Source organism: Thalassophryne amazonica, chromosome 10 (genome assembly GCF_902500255.1).
Source record: "Thalassophryne amazonica chromosome 10, fThaAma1.1, whole genome shotgun sequence".
NCBI classification, from domain to species: domain Eukaryota; kingdom Metazoa; phylum Chordata; class Actinopteri; order Batrachoidiformes; family Batrachoididae; genus Thalassophryne; species Thalassophryne amazonica.
The window spans coordinates 53,882,434-53,899,787 of NC_047112.1; the positions used below are offsets into that span (position 1 = coordinate 53,882,434).

General features: G+C 46.6%; 1 protein-coding gene across 1 annotated transcript in view; it reads right to left on the reverse strand.

Moving 5' to 3' along the window:
• Positions 1–17,354, reverse strand: part of LOC117518106 (adhesion G-protein coupled receptor D2) — a 282,536-nt gene that overhangs the window by 209,801 nt on the left and 55,381 nt on the right. Inside the window, 4 exon segments of the mRNA XM_034179168.1 lie at positions 1,136–1,229; positions 7,015–7,155; positions 14,999–15,110; positions 15,208–15,507. Coding sequence (XP_034035059.1) covers positions 1,136–1,229; positions 7,015–7,155; positions 14,999–15,110; positions 15,208–15,507 — 647 coding nt within the window.

Here is a 17,354-nt window from a genome sequence, read left to right on the forward strand (position 1 = left end):
TCCAAACTTTAACACAAAATATACGATGCATCCGTATTCCAAAATGGATGAAATTCATTTTTTTCCTCAAGATTTTACACACTATACCCCATAATGACAATGAGAAAAATGTTTTGGGTTTTTTGTTGTTTTTGTTTTTTAACAAACAAACAAACAAAAAACTAAGAAGTCACATGTACATAAGTGTTCACAGCTTTTGCCATGGGACTCAAAACTGAGCTCAGTTTCATCTTGTTTCCACTTATCATCCTTGAGATGTTTCTACAGCTTAATTGGAGTCCACCTGGGGTAAATTCAGTTGATTGGACATGATTTGGAAAGGCACACACCTATCTACATATAAGGTCTTACCTTTGACAGTGCATGTCAGAGCACAAACCAAGCATGCAAAGATATTGTCTGTAGACCTTCAAGACAGGAGTGTCTCGAGGCACAAATCTGGGGAAGGGTACAGAAACATTTCTGCTGCTTTGAAGGTCCCACTGAGCACAGTGGCCTCCATCATCATCTGTAAATGGAAAAAGTTTGGCTCCACCAGGACTCTTCCTAGAGCTGGCTGCCCGTCTAAACAGAGCAATTGGGTGAGAAGGGCCTTAGTCAAGGAGGTGACCAAAAACCCGATGGTCACTCTGTCAGAGCTTAATTAGACTGCTTAATTAGAGCTGAGTTTCGATTTGTGCCAATCACAGCTAATGTAACTAGTTTGTCTGCTTCGGTTTCATTCAGGAAATGGCACTGATCACTTTCGTTTTCACTCATTTTATATAGATAAATATATTTAAAAAAAAACAGAAATAACGGAATATTAATTTAGACTTTTATGAAAAACAGTCATAAAATGGAAGACTAACACCCATGAAAGGGCGTGAATACTTATGTACAAATGATTTCTTATTTTTTTTATTATAGTAAATTTGCACAAAAAAAAAACAACTTTTTTTCATGTTGTCATTATGGGGTGTTGTGTGCAAAATTTTGAGGGAAAAAAATGAATTTACTAAATTCTGGAATAAGGCTGTAATATAACATAATGTGGCATAAGTGAAGTGCTATGAATACTTTCCGGATGCACGGGACATTTAAACTATGCAATCAGGTGATGTAATCTGAATTGAAATGGTAAGATTTAACGAACCTTGTTGCTTTGGGTTGAGGCTCCCCTTCCACTGCAGGCAAAATCTCATTCAGACGGCTGTAGTGAGTGTGAATAAGCATCACTTCATCATATCCTAAACAGAAGAAAAAAGGGAAGCAGAACAACTTAACTTTTAGCTTCATTTAAATACTTTGTTGATGATCATTATCATTTTGTTTTGTGTGCTCTGTGGTGATAAAGCAGATGGTCATCCCACTGTCCTGTCTGCCCGAGGTCTCGTCCTGTTAAAAGGGAGCACTTGCTAATATGTGGGTAAAGTCTAGACTTTGTGTATTCACAGTAAAATCCTCAATTTAACTCAGTGTAAAAATCAACACTGTTTCTGAGTTTATGTAATTCTCACTGGTCCCATTTACCTTTTCAAAGGTGTGAAGGCATCACCTCTTTATACTTGTTAATAGTATCACTTATGAATGTGCATTTTCAATATTACAGGTTACTTTAATGCTGTAATTGTTTAGCGAGTGTTTATAGGAACAGTGGCTTCAGGTTGGGTTTGAACCTGCAAACCTTTTATTGTGAAGCAACCGCACTATCACAGCACAGAGTTAAAAATTACACCTTCTGAAAGTTAAATGGCACTTGTACAGTATGATCAACTAAAACACTATTACGTAAAGTTATAACAGATTTAGCGTTAAAATTAGCTTTTTAGAGATTAAATCAACTCTGAAATATTTAACTGAGATTTTTACAACTCAGTTATTGTTGTGTAGCAATTTGAGATGATTGATGGGATTTGGTGAAATAGAAATAATCTGAATTACTGTATTAGCATAGTCATACTTTATTGATACCGACTGTCAATAGGTTATACCTCCCCAATGCATACACATGCCTCAAACAGAAGAGCACTAAGTTGAGTGCAAACCTCTATCAAGAAGCAATCAAATTAATCATATGGATATGGACCCACACCATATTCCATGTCTTCAACCATATGTCTTTTTCTTTTTTTGTATGTTTTATTTGTTTGGAGGGCAGCACGGTGCCTTAGCGGTTAGCACTGGTGCCTCACAGCGAGAAGGTCATGGGTTCAATTCCCACCTGTGGCCTTTCTGTGTGGAATTTGCATGTTCTCCCCGTGTTTACGTGGATTTCCTCTCCAAGTGCCCCTTTTTCCTCCCACGTCCAAAGACGTGTGGGTTAGGTTGATTGGAATCTTTAAATTGTCCATAGGTATGCGAGTGGGTGTGAATGTGTTTGTTTGTCTGTTTGTGGCCCTGTGACAAAGTGGCGTCCTGTCCTAGGTGTACTCCGCCTTGCGCCCTTAATTGGACTGAGCGGTTGAAGATGAGTGTGTGTGTGTGTGTTTGTTTGGAGGCCAGGATGATGGGTTATATAAGTGGTGGAGCACTTTGGTGTGGTACCTGTGAATGGTCGGTTTTGTTGCTGGTTTTCTTCAGACGGGCTGGGGGATGGATGCCTAGACATTTCCGTGTCGCTGGGTGTGTCTTGAACTTTATTTGCATCAACTGGTGGCCAAGTGGTTAGTGCACTTGTTTTCAGTATGGAAGGTTCTTGGTTCACACCCCATCCCTGCCACATTCTTCCAGTTAATGTCAGTAAGGGCAAAACCTGTGCCAATTCAACATTCAGATCCACCTCGGATTTGCTGTGGCAACCCCAAGTGCAAACAAGGGAGCAGCCAAAGGGACTTACCTTTTTTGTTTCATTTTGGAAAACGTAGGTTAACACCAAATGATACGACAGATTTGACCAACATAACTCACAAACTCAAGTTTAATGTTAAGTTTATTAAAAGGTATAGTGCCACTGTTTTTTTTTAAGATTTAAGTTTATTCGCTAGCATTTAGATAAGGGATTCAGAATATTGATATTGCCAGCATGATCAAAATTCATGCTGTCTGGAAACAATTTAGAATTTCAACCCCTGAGGGGGATAAATTCAAGGGATCAGATGCTATGACCAACATTTGGTAGATTTGGAAGTGATTTACAAGAAATCTTATGGATGTTAGCATAAAATGGGTCACAGGTAATCTCAAAACCTAAAGCCCAGGTTACACATAGACGGTTTTGTCGGCGGGTAGTACATAGACCGAAGTTCGCGGTAGTTCCGTCTGTTTTCGCGGTGGAAAGGGGCGGAGCATTTCATCGGCGTTTTGAGCGCCATACTAGCCGCAAATACGCGGATAAAACGCCGCTAAATCCGCCGAATAAAGCGGAGTTTTGACGCAGTAGCATCCGGCACACGTCAGGCAACGGGGGTTAATACTCAGTTCTATCCTTTACAATTGCAGGTTCAGACGTGCGTGAGAACAGCGGTGTTCTGCTGCCGCCGATAACGCCCTGTGTGCCGCTGGATTTATCCAGGCAAATCCTGCGTTACTCCAGGAACTTTTGCTTATAGTATAATAGACTGAAGCAGCTGTCAGTGCAGGGGGAGGGAGTGACAGGGAACACATCTCTCATCCTTTTCTTTTCTCTCCTTTTCCCCTCCTCAACGTGTTGCTCATTTCCACCACAGGGCTACCCTCTGCTTCTGAACCAGACCTCTTGGTAAGTCCTTGCCACTGCCAATTTTATTTTAGGAAGTATACTGGAGCGTCTCTGCAAAAATACCTGCATGCAGCGCGCTAGCGTTTTTATACTGACCGCTGCCTATCAGCCGTTTGGAACGCCGTTAACCGGGAGGTGGCGTTTAGAACAGCGTACTGTCCGCTAGCGCAGCCGTTTTGTCTGCCTCTGTCGCCGGTTAAAACGCCTTTGAGGACGCCGATGTGGGCTCTATCGCCGTTTTACACGCCGTTGGTTAGGGATACAACGCCGGCCGCCAATTACAGCGGTGTAAACTGTGGCACTACAGGAAGGGGCGGGATGACACAGCGATTAAAAAGTATCAAACGCCGTTGTTCGCATTGTCTCCGTCGTCAGGCCACTTCTCCGGGAGCGCTCCCGGAATTATTCGACATGTTGAATAATTTTTTCGACGATTCCCGGTGAAGCCGGAACCAAACCACGCCCCCGTGCGCCGGCGTTAACTACGGCATTTGATACCTAAAATGGCCCAGAGGGGGCAAAATCTCTGCCGGGACGCTTCCGGGAGAGTTTACCGTCTATGTGTAAACGGGGCTTAACACATGCACATATGTGCTTCCTCCTGTAGTTAGTCTGCATGATAGCGATGCAGGAAAACAATATTCACTGTGGACATTCCCCCCAGATAAATACGTCCTCTTCATGAAAATGAGCTGTAATTTTGCAACATGTTACAAAACATTATAATGTTTGGATTTCAATAGAAACAAAATTTTCTCAGTTTTGTGAAATTTGAAAGGCCCTATAGCTTTAAACCTAAAATGTAAAAAAAACAAAACAAAACACATAATACAAAGATGAGATAGTACTGCATATTTTTTCCACCATCTCAGCTGAGATTTGTATCTCTTGAGGACAGGGTAGCTGAGCAGTTAGTAGTGTCTTGCTCAAGGATGCTTTGACAAATAGTCAAAGCAGTCAGGGACTGATACCAAGGAAAACATGACACACTGCACTCTTGAAATGCCACTTGGTGGTGATTACATGAACTAATGTACATAATCAAGGTTTTCCACATATTCCAGATTATGAAATGAATGTTATGATGGACATAAAATGAGAGCCCTTTTGTTCGTCTGTCATGGATAATGTGCAGGTTTTCACAGACGTACATGTGTACATACATATGGACATACATATACAGTTGTGCTCAAAAGTTGACATACCCTGCAATTATTTTTGTTTTTTGGCCATTTTTCAGAGAATGTGAATGATAACACAAAAACTTTTTTTACTCATGGTTAGTGATTGGGTGAAGCCATTTATTGTCAAACAACTGTTGACTCTTTTTAAATCATAATGACAACAGAAACTACCCAAATGACTCTGATCAAAAGTTACATACCCCTGTTCTTAATACCATGTATTGTCCCCTTTAACATCAGTGACAGCTTGGAATTTTTTTGTGGTCATTGTGGACGAGGCTCTCTGATGGTAAAGCTGCCACTGAATATGTTTTGGACTTTATTTACATCAGTTATGAAGAAATACAAACAGTATGGCACTTCACCCAACCACTAACCATGAGTAAAAAATAGTTTTTGTGTTATCATTCATATTCTCTGAAAAATGGCCAAAAAACTAAAGTTCTGCCAGAGTACATAAACTTTTGAGCACAACTGTATACATACATATCTATATAGATAGATAGATAGATAGATAGATGGAAAAGTTTGGGCACCCCTGATGATTTCCATGATTTTCCTTTATAAATCATTGGTTGTTTGGATCAGCAATTTCAGTAAAATACATCACATAGCAGAACAACACAGTGATATTTAAAAGTGAAATTAAGTTTATAGGATTTACAGAAAGTGTGCAATAATTCTTTAAACAAAATTAGGCAGGTGCATAAATTTGGACACCTCAACAGAAAAAAAAAAAACATTTAGTAGATCCTCCTTTTCCAGAAATAACGGCCTCTAAATGCTTCCTATAGCTTCCAATGAGAGTCTGGATTCTGAATGAAGGTATTTTGGACCATTCTTCTTTACAAATCATCTCAGGTTTGTTGGTTTCCAAGCCTGGACAGCCCACTTAAAATCACACCACAGATTTTCAATAATATTCAGGTCTGGGGACCTAGATGGCCATTCAGAACATTGTACTTGTTTCTCTGCATGAATGCCTTAGTAGATTTTGAGCAGTGTTTAGGGTTGTTATCTTGTTGAAAGATCGAGCCCTGGCGCAACTTCAACTTTGTCAATGATTCATGAACATTGTTCTCAAGAATCTGCTGATATTGACTGGAATCCATGTGACCCTCAACTTTAACAAGATTCCCAGTACCTGCACTGGCCACACAGCCTCACAGCATGATGGAACCACCTCATAATTTTTCCGTAGGTAGCAAGTGTTTTTCTTGGAATGCTGTGTTCGTTTTCAGCCATGCATACTGCCCCTTGTTATGTCCAAGTAACTCAATTTTAGTTTCAACATTCCACAGCACCTTATTCCAAAATGAAGCTAGCTTGTCCAAATGTGCTTTAGCATACATCAAGCGACTCTGTTTGTGGCGTGTACACAGAAAAGGCTTCCTCTGCATTACAGCATCATACAACATCTCTTTGTGCAAAGTGCGCTGTATAGTTGAACGATGCACAGAGACACTATCTGCAGCAAGATCATGTTGTAGGTCTTTGGAGCAGGTCTGTGGGTTGACTATGACTGTTCTCACCATCCTTCGCTTCAGCTTATCTGAGATTTTTCTTGGCCTGCCACTTCGGGCCTGAACTAGTACTGTGCTTGTGGTCTTCCATTTCCTAACTATGTTGAAATCTCTGAGATAGCTTTTTGTATCCTTCCCCTAAACCATGATGTAGAACAATCTTTGTTTTCAGGTCACTTGAGAGGTGTTTAGAGGCTCCCATGTTGCAAATGGCCATCTTAAATACCCTTTATCATGATTGGATTCACCTGTGTAAGGAGGTCAAGGGTCAGTGAGCTTACCAAACCAATTTTGTGTTCCAGTAATTAGTGCTAAATATATTCAAATCAATAAAATGACAAGGGTTCCCAAATTTATGCACCTGCCTAATTTTGTTTAAATAATTATTGCACACTTTCTGTAAATACTAGAAACTTCATTTCACTTCTCAAATATCAGTGTGTTCGTCTGCTATATGACACATTTAACTGAAATTTCTGATCCAGACAACCAATGATTTATAAAGGAAAATCATGAAAATTATCAAGGGTGCCCAAACTTTAGACAGACAGACAGACAGACAGATAGATAGATAGATGCATTCTAGACACAAATATAGATATATTTCATTTATGTGTGTATTTCCTACCCAGTGAGTGTACCCTCTGGAGCTCAGAGTTCGGTATGAGCAGCACATCCTGACTGCTGCTGCTGTGAGAGCCGAGAGCAGAAGGCTTGAAGATTTGATTCTGGGTCACTTCAGACAGTTTTTGCCATACCATGTACACAACTGGACACAAACACAACAGACACATTATCAATACCCATTTATTATTCTCTTATTCACAGATTTTATTCTATTTGTTACAATTAAAATATACTTAAATTTGCTTATAATGTGTACTTTTCTGGACAGCATGGTGTCTTAGTGGTTAGCACTGTTGCTTCACAGCAAGAAGGTCATGGGATTGATTCCCACCTTTGGCCTTTCTGTGTGGAGTTTAGATGTTCTCCCCATGTTTGTGTGGGTTCCCTCAGGGTGCTCCAGCTTCCTCCCACATCAGGTGAATTGCAAACTTTAAATTATCCACAGGTGTGCGTGCAGGTGTGAATGTGTTTGTCTGTCTATATGTGGCCCTGCGACAGACTGGCGTCCTGTCCAGGGTATACCCTGCCTCACGCCGTATGACTGCTGAGATAGACTCCAGTCCCCTCGCAACCCTTAAATGGAGGAAGAGGTTGAAGATGAGTGAGTGAGTCAGTAAGTGAGGGTGCATTTGTTTGTCCATTCATGACCTATTAATGTAGTTTTCCAGTTTTTTTATTTTAAGTAATTTATTAGTGCAGACATACTATAATAAAACTTATATATAATAGATGTTGACACAACAGAAACTAAGCCCCATAAATCAGGAAAAGCAGTATGTGATTATAAGTTGAATTGCTGGACAATAAATTAACATCACCATAAAAAAAAACAGAAATAATCATCTCTATGATCACTGTTACTATAAGTCTCCATCAACTGTCTTGTGTAGATCAATCAATCAATCAACCAACATTTATTTATAAAGCCTTTTTGTTGGGAAAGTGTCAGTACACGGACCCACAACAGGGGGCGCGAATGAACGGACAATGAAGAAAGTCAAATAACAAAGCTTTACTGTTGTGAACACGCACAACAAACACAACAAATTACAATTTTGGTCACAAGTCGAATTCCAACGGTGTCGTGTGGGCAGGCTCGACGATAGGAGACGTCTGTCCAAGTCGAACCGGAACCACCCGATTTCCTCTGCCACCGAACCCCAGGAATACTGGAGCCGCCAAGTCCCAAACTCCCAGGTGATCACTGCCTCCGCTCGTCGGATCCGGTACTGCTGGCGAGGAACAGAAACAGTCAGATTTGGGTGCGGCTGCACCCAACAACACGTGGGGTGGAAAACACCACCTCCACCTCTACTCAGAAACAACGCTGTAATGTGGGAATAAGAGTACTTATCCAAATACGTCCTTTTCAGTCTTCAGTCGTTTTACACACAAGCAACAATGGATTCATCCGTATGGCTGGCTGAGTTCGTTACCTCCTTGGTAGAGCGATATCTCGGCAATGAGGTGGAGATGCCGTCCTGCTGATATACCTCCCTGTTGATTGATATCAGCTGTCTCAGGTGATGGGTGACAGCTGTCACCCTGGCTGCTCCTGTGAGGCGGCAGCGCCCTCCGGTGCCTGGAGCCCGCACTCCAGGCAGGGCGCCCTCTGGTGGTGGTGGGCCAGCAGTACCTCCTCTTCAGCGGCCCACACAACAGGACCCCCCCCTCAACGGGCGCCTCCTGGCGCACGACCAGGCTTGTCCGGGTGGCGACGGTAGAAGTCGGCCAGGAGGGCCGGGTCCAGGATGAATCTCTTCTTCACCCAGGAGCGTTCTTCGGGGCCGTACCCTTCCCAGTCCACCAGATACTGAAAACCCCGGCCCATCCGTCGGACGTCTAGGAGCCGGCGCACAGTCCAAGCCGGCTCGCCGTCGATGATCCGGGCAGGAGGTGGTGCCGGACCCGGAGTGCAGAGGGGTGAGGTGTGATGAGGTTTGATTCTGGAAACATGGAATACTGGATGAATCCGCAGTGAGGCCGGAAGCTGAAGCCTCACTGCGGCGGGATTGATGACCTTGAGAATTTTAAACGGACCAATGTATCGTTCCTGTAGTTTCGGGGAGTCCACTTGTAGGGGAATGTCCTTGGTGGACAACCACACTTCCTGCCCAGGACGATACGTGGGAGCCGGGGTCCGCCGCCGGTCTGCATGGGTCTTCGCCCTCGTCCGGGCCTTCAACAAAGCAGAACGGGCGGCACGCCACACCCGACGGCACTTCCGTAGGTGGGCCTGGACCGAGGGCACACTGACCTCTCCCTCAACCACCGGAAACAACGGGGGCTGATACCCCAAACACACCTCAAAAGGGGAGAGGCCGGTGGCTGATGATACTTGACTGTTGTGGGCGTACTCGATCCAGGCCAGGTGGGTACTCCAGGCCGTCGGGTGCGCGGCTGTCACACAACGTAGGGTCTGCTCCATCTCTTGGTTGGCCCGTTCTGCTTGCCCGTTGGTCTGGGGGTGATACCCGGACGAGAGACTGACCGTGGCCCCCAGTTCCCGGCAGAAGCTCCTCCAGACGTGCGAGGAGAACTGGGGACCGCGATCGGAGACGATGTCTGATGGTATCCCATGCAGACGGACGACGTGGTGGACCAGGAGGTCCGCTGTCTCCTGGGCCGTTGGTAGCTTCGGGAGGGCCACGAAGTGGGCCGCCTTGGAGAATCGGTCCACTATCGTGAGGATGACGGTGTTTCCCTGGGACGGCGGAAGGCCCGTGACAAAATCCAGGCCGATGTGAGACCAGGGGCGATGAGGCACGGGCAGCGGCTGTAGCAATCCCGATGTCTTGCGGTGGTCGGCCTTGCCCCTGGCGCAGGTGGTACAGGCCTGGATGTAACCCCGGACGTCGGTCTCCAGGGACGCCCACCAGAAGCGCTGCCGGACGACTGCCACGGTTCTTCGCACCCCAGGATGACAGGAGAGCTTAGAACTGTGACAGAAGTCCAGAACCGCAGCCCTAGCTTCTGGTGGGACGTAGAGTCTATTCTTCGGCCCGGTTCCGGGGTCCGGGTTTCGTGCCAGGGCCTCCCGGACGGTCTTCTCCACGTCCCAGGTGAGGGTGGCCACGATAGTGGACTCCGGGATGATGGGATCCGGGGGATCCGACGACTCCGTTCTGACTTCGTCTTCATGTACCCGGGACAAAGCGTCTGATTTTTGGTTTTTGGTCCCGGGACGGTAGGTGATCCGGAAGTCAAAACGGCCGAAGAACAGTGACCAGCGGGCTTGCCTGGGATTCAGCCGCTTGGCGGTCCTGATATACTCCAGGTTCCGGTGGTCAGTGAAAACCGTGAATGGCACGGACGTTCCCTCCAACAGATGTCTCCACTCCTCAAGAGCCTCTTTCACCGCAAGGAGTTCTCGATTGCTGACGTCATAGTTCCGTTCGGCCGGGGTCAACCTGCGGGAAAAATAGGCACACGGGTGAAGGACCTTATCGGTCTTCCCACTCTGGGATAGCACGGCTCCTATCCCTGAGTCCGAGGCGTCCACTTCAACCACTAACTGGCGACTAGGATCGGGCTGCACCAGAACGGGTGCAGACGAGAAACGCCGTTTCAACTCCATGAACGCGGCATCGCAACGATCCGACCAGGTGAAGGGAACTTTTGGCGAGGTCAGGGCTGTCAGGGGGCTAACTACCTGACTGTAGCCCTTAATGAACCTCCTGTAGAAATTTGCAAAGCCGAGGAACTGTTGCAGCTTCCTACGGCTTGTGGGTTGGGGCCAGTCTCTCACCGCCGCAACCTTGGCCGGATCAGGAGCGACGGAGTTGGAGGAGATGATGAACCCCAGGAAGGACAAAGACGTGCGGTGGAACTCACACTTCTCGCCCTTCACAAACAGCCGGTTCTCCAACAACCGCTGCAGGACCTGATGTAAATGCTTAACATGGGTCTCAGGGTCCGGAGAAAAGATGAGTATATCGTCCAGATATACGAAGACGAACCGGTGCAGGAAATCCCGCAAGACATCATTAACCAACGCTTGGAAAGTCGCGGGAGCGTTTGTGAGAACGAACGGCATGACCAGGTACTCAAAGTGACCTAAGGGGGTGTTAAATGCCGTCTTCCACTCGTCTCCCTTCCGGATCCGAACCAGGTGATACGCATTTCTAAGATCGAGCTTGGTGAAGATTCGGGCTCCATGCAGGGGTGTGAACACCGAATCCAACAGGGGCAACGGGTATCGGTTGCGAACCGTGATCTCGTTCAGTCCCCTATAATCAATGCATGGACGAAGACCGCCGTCTTTTTTACCCACAAAAAAGAAACCTGCACCCATCGGGGAGGTGGAATTCCGGATCAACCCGGCGGCTAACGAGTCCCGGATGTAGGTCTCCATTGATTCGCGCTCAGGCCGTGAGAGGTTGTACAGCCTGCTGGACGGGAACTCATCACTGCCCGGAACCAAATCAATGGCACAATCATAAGGACGGTGGGGGGGAAGGGTGAGCGCCAGATCCTTGCTGAACACGTCGACAAGGTCGTGGTACTCCACCGGCACCATCCCCAGATTGGGCGGGACTCTGACCTCCTCCTTAGCCTGGGAGCCGGGAGGAACCGAGGAACCTAAACACACCCGATGGCAGGTCTCGCTCCACTGAACCACTACCCCGGACGGCCAATTGACCCAGGGATTGTGTTTCAACATCCAGGGAAACCCCAAAATCACTCGGGAGGTAGCAGGAGTCACAAAAAACTCGATCTCCTCCCGGTGATTTCCGGACACCACCAGGGTTACAGGTGGTGTCTTATGCGTGATTGGAGGGAGTAGGGAGCCATCTAGTGCTCGCACCTGCACAGGCAAGGTAAGCGCCACCAGAGGGAGCCCTATCTCCCTGGCCCATCTGCTGTCCAACAGATTCCCTTCAGAGCCCGTGTCCACCAGTGCTGGGGCTTTCAGGGTTGATTCCTCATAAAGGATCGTAACTGGGAGTCGTGTGGCAATGTGGGTGTGTCCCACGTGAATGTCTCGGCCCACCCTTAGCCCAGTCTCTAGGGGCGGGCGTTGGTGTTTAACCGCTCGGGGCAGTCTCTCACTTGGTGCTCTGTCGAGCCACGATCAAAACATACTCCGCGGGCCTGCCTCCTCTGTGCATCTGGTGCCCTAAAGCAGGGGGAGCTGTAGCCACACGGAGCGCCGGAGCCGTGGAGCGTGGGGAAGGCGGGATGCGGTCGGAACCGGAAGGGAGAGGGACGGCGCGTGCCCGGCCACGCCCTTCGTCTCGTTCCCGACGACGTTCTTCTAACCGATTGTCTAATCGTATGACCAGATCGATAAGCCCATCTAAATCCCGTGGTTCGTCCTTAGCCACCAGGTGCTCCTTAAGAACCAATGACAGTCCGTTTACAAAGGCGGCGCGGAGGGCAGTGCTATTCCAGCCGGACCTCGCAGCCGCGATGCGGAAGTCGACTGCATAGGCAGCTGCGCTCCGACGCCCCTGTCTCATTGACAGTAGCACTGTTGAAGCGGTTTCTCCTCTATTGGGGTGATCGAACACGGTTCTGAACTCCCTCACAAACCCATCATATGTCTGAAGGAGCCGTGAGTTCTGCTCCCAGAGTGCTGTAGCCCAAGCGCGTGCCTCACCGCGAAGCAGGTTTATTACATAAGCTACCTTGCTAGCATCGGTCGCGTACATAACAGGACGCTGTGCGAAGACGAGCGAACACTGCATAAGAAAATCCGCGCACGTCTCCACACAGCCTCCGTACGGTTCTGGGGGGCTTATGTATGCTTCCGGGGAAGGTGGGAGGGGTCGTTGAACAACCAGTGGAACGTCTATGTTACGTACAGGGTCTACGGGAGGGAGAGCCGCAGCGGTGCCCGGAGGGCGCGCTTCCACCTGCGTGGCGAGAGCCTCCACCCTGCGGTTCAGGAGGACGTTCTGCTCGGTCATCAAATCTAACCGAGTCGTGAAAGCGGTGAGGATCCGCTGCAACTCACCGATTACCCCTCCTGCGGACGCCTGCGCGTCCTGTTCTTCCATTGGCCGTTCAACAGCCGGTTGACGCCCCTCGGGATCCATGACGATGGCCGAGATATCCTGTTGGGAAAGTGTCAGTACACGGACCCACAACAGGGGGCGCAAATGAACGGACAATGAAGAAAGTCAAATAACAAAGCTTTACTGTTGTGAACACGCACAACAAACACAACAAATTACAATTTTGGTCACAAGTCGAATTCCAACGGTGTCGTGTGGGCAGGCTCGACGATAGGAGACGTCTGTCCAAGTCGAACCGGAACCACCCGATTTCCTCTGCCACCGAACCCCGGGAATACTGGAGCCACCAAGTCCCGAACTCCCAGGTGATCACTGCCTCCGCTCGTCGGATCCGGTACTGCTGGCGAGGAACAGAAACAGTCAGATTTGGGTGCGGCTGCACCCAACAACACGTGGGGTGGAAAACACCACCTCCACCTCTACTCAGAAACAACGCTGTAATGTGGGAATAAGAGTACTTATCCAAATACGTCCTTTTCAGTCTTCAGTCGTTTTACACACAAGCAACAATGGATTCATCCGTATGGCTGGCTGAGTTCGTTACCTCCTTGGTAGAGCGATATCTCGGCAATGAGGTGGAGATGCCGTCCTGCTGATATACCTCCCTGTTGATTGATATCAGCTGTCTCAGGTGATGGGTGACAGCTGTCACCCTGGCTGCTCCTGTGAGGCGGCAGCGCCCTCCGGTGCCTGGAGCCCGCACTCCAGGCAGGGCGCCCTCTGGTGGTGGGCCAGCAGTACCTCCTCTTCAGCGGCCCACACAACACTTTTACAGCAGCCAGAAGGTGTCCAAAGTGCTTTACGATAAAATCAAAGAACAAGAATTCACAAAGATAAAACAAACATACAACAGAGTTAAAGAGGCACATGAAAACAAAATATGTCACAGCACCACTAGGTATTAAAAGTCAGTTTAAATAAATAAGTCTTTAGCTTTGACATTAAAAGTGCTGGGTCAGAAATAGTGTGTAATTCAGGAGGTAACTTGTTCCACAGTCTGGGTTGAGCTACCGCAAAAACACGATCACGCCGAAGTTTGTATTTTGACCTCAGAACATCTAAGTAAAGCTGACCAGACGCCCGTAATGTCCTACTGTAAGTGCAGAGATTTAAAATTTCTGACAAATAGGATGGTGCAACACCATAATAGGTTTAAAAAGAAACATTAAAATCTTAAAATTAATTCTAAAATTAAGTGGAAGTCATTGGAGTGAGTACAGTACAGGCATAATATGCTCACGTCTGGAAGTGTTCATTAAAAGATGAGCTGCAGAATTTTGCACAAGTTGGAGGTGTGCAAGAGAAGACTGGTTAATACCCATGTAAAGTGCATGACAGCAATCAAGTCTGGAGCTGATGAAAGCATGAATGGTTGTCTCAAGATCACATCTGATGAGAAAAGGCTTTACTTTACCCTTAAGATAAAGCTGGAAAAAACAAAATTTACTTAAGGCAGAGAAACGGCTTCTAGTTTACAACAAGGCAGACACTAACAGTTGTTGTCCAACAGCCCAAATGACTGGTTGGTCCCCCTACAGCTTTTACTCCCCATCCATTATGCAAGCTGGTGACATGAAAATATCAAATTTGAGCTGTATGATCATATGAATTAACTTGCAAGCAACAGTGGCCTCAGTGGCCATCAGAACCATGTGATTAGCAACAATGCTTCATAAATTGTATGCAAATAAAAGGCCTACTTTACATGTTCCTGCTAGTAAATGCCCAGGCATGCTCCACCGTGCCAACATTGTCATAGTATTTAAATTAATATATAAAAGAATACAGCCCAAAGTAGCTGGTTCACTGGTCCTCAACTGTAACCAAGATTTCAGAACTGATCATGCCACTTTTACAGAGTTTCTGTTTGTATTTTTGCAGACACATTCACTCATAATCTCAACAACCTATGACTCAAGAGATTCTCATTCACATACTTTTGTGAATTATGCCTAATTTCCTCACCTATGTTTTTGGTAGAAAGAGTGAAGCCTCTGCCCTCAGACGACAGCATGTGTGCAAGAGCTTCAGTGAGGCTGTCAATGCTTGTCACAATAGTGAATGGCCCCACACTGACCTGTAGATGAAACACAGAATTCAGGGAATTTTATTCTTACAGAAAACATTTGTCCATGCAAACCATAAATACCATGTAACCAAACATCACGCCTCACCCCATCCTCTGTCTGGCCAATCCACTTTGCAGCTGTGTGGGGCTCCAACATCAAACTAGCCAGCTTCAGATAGTTGGTAGCCACGGACACCATGACCTCTGCTGTGTCAACTCCGGCAGTGTAAATGACAGGCAGTGTAGTCAGGACCAGATTTATGATCTGGGTCAGATGGAGGACATCACTGGAGGTAAAGGAGTCTGAGCTCTCAGACTCCATTATCTGCAGGACACCTTCGGTCAGATGCTGAAGCTCACTGAGGTCTCCATCCCAAGAAGAGCTGATGTTAAATTCAGCTAGCAGCTGAGGAAGAAGATTCCCACATAAATATATAAGGTGACTGCAATGTAAAGTCCCTGTGTTTATAATGATTCTTGCTTAATTTGAATATGAATGTACTGTTTGTTGCTGCACTAGTGAGGTCCTTCTTGATTTTTTTTTATATAAATCAATTAATTTGTCCATCACCAAATCATAACACAAGTCACTTCAAGGTGCCCAAGGTGTCCCAAGGTGTCCAAAAAATGTCATCATGTACTCAAAGTAAGATGCTAAAGTGTGCTTGTGGCCTTTCATAAGGCATCGTATGATGAGACACATTTCTAAACCACCACCCATCATTCTATTCAAGCTTGTACGAGGTGACAGCACATTGTAACACTGGCCAGGTATCGCTGGATGGAATCTGGTGTGAAAACAGCTGAGTTTCATCATCAGTGTACACAGACAACAGAGACAGTATACCTTCCTCTGAGGCACACAAGGAGACTCAAATGTGCTTCAAGTACTCATGTCAAAACGATGTTCCACGTCAGTGAAGAAAACATGTATGCTTTCAAAAGACTGACAAAATGACCAAAACCTATGTATACAAATGTGCAGTAGTGTTTACTTGTACATTATAATGCGTTTCAACTGAAGAATTGAATTCCTGTAGCAAGATTCATTTAGCAAGATGTATAAAAATAAATTTAAATAAAAAAAAAATTCCTACCTACCGATCCTGTGTTCCCCACGGCACAACCCAAAACAAGCAATTTTTTTTTGTTGTGGGTTTTTTAGTTTGTTTGTTTGTTTCTATTTTTGGCTAACTTTAGGGCCCCTTCACACATAGTGCTAATTTGGTCGATTTGCGCATAAAGTGCGCATGAAGCAGGAATCGTGTGCAAAACGTGTAAAATCGTAGCTGCCTCTTAAACCTGTTGCTACAAGTATTTGCGCACACCAGCGGCTTAAAGACAGAGTGTGCCCTGTGCGAACCCATTGAACCCTCTCACGACAGGTGTCGGGAAATTCCAGGTAACACACAGGATCATCTAACAGCGCTCGCATGGCACTTAGAAAATGTGTGGTCATTCGTACTATCATCACAAAAACAGTCAGCAGGCAATCACTGTCGAGCTGGATGTGAAATATGTCTAAGTTCCCCACAAGTGTGGCTTTGCAAACACACACACTGACATGTTGGTGTGTGCGCTGAACTGACAGGAGGTGTGGCCGCTGACAGAAGCAGCTGTGGGGAGCTGTGGATTTGGACTAGAGGCTGACATTTTTTTGGGAATCCCACGGATCACGGGATTCCTGTGGGATTCCCACGGGATGGGAGTCAACTTTGCTATTTATCACGTGATTGGGACGGTACGGGATTAAAAGTTCACGGGAGCAGACGGGAGTGGGAACCAAGGTTTTAGGCAGCGAGCCGGCCTACCGTCATTTGGGTGGTCAATTTTTGAAAAAGACGTTGAAAAAATAGTGGGCGGCTTTGCTTAAAGCCGTTTAAAATTAGGACTGGGTCCAATCCCTATAGCCATCTGTGTGTGTGTGTGTGTGTGTGTGTGTGTGTGTGTGTGTGTGTGTGTGTGTGTGTGTGTGTGTGTGAGTGAGTCGGCTCGCTGCAAGGGGGAAGAGGGGAGGGGTGGAGGGGTCTGAGCGGCTTCATTCAGTGCAGAGTGAGAGAGCGTGCGCTGAGCACAGAGTGAAGCAAAACACAGACACACTCATCTTCAACCGCTTAGTCCAATTAAGGGTCGCGGGGGGCTGGAGCCTATCCCAGCAGTCATAGAGCATGAAGCGGGGTACACCCAGGACAAGACGCCAGTCTGTCACAGGGCCACAAACAGACAAACAAACACATTCACACCCACTCGCAC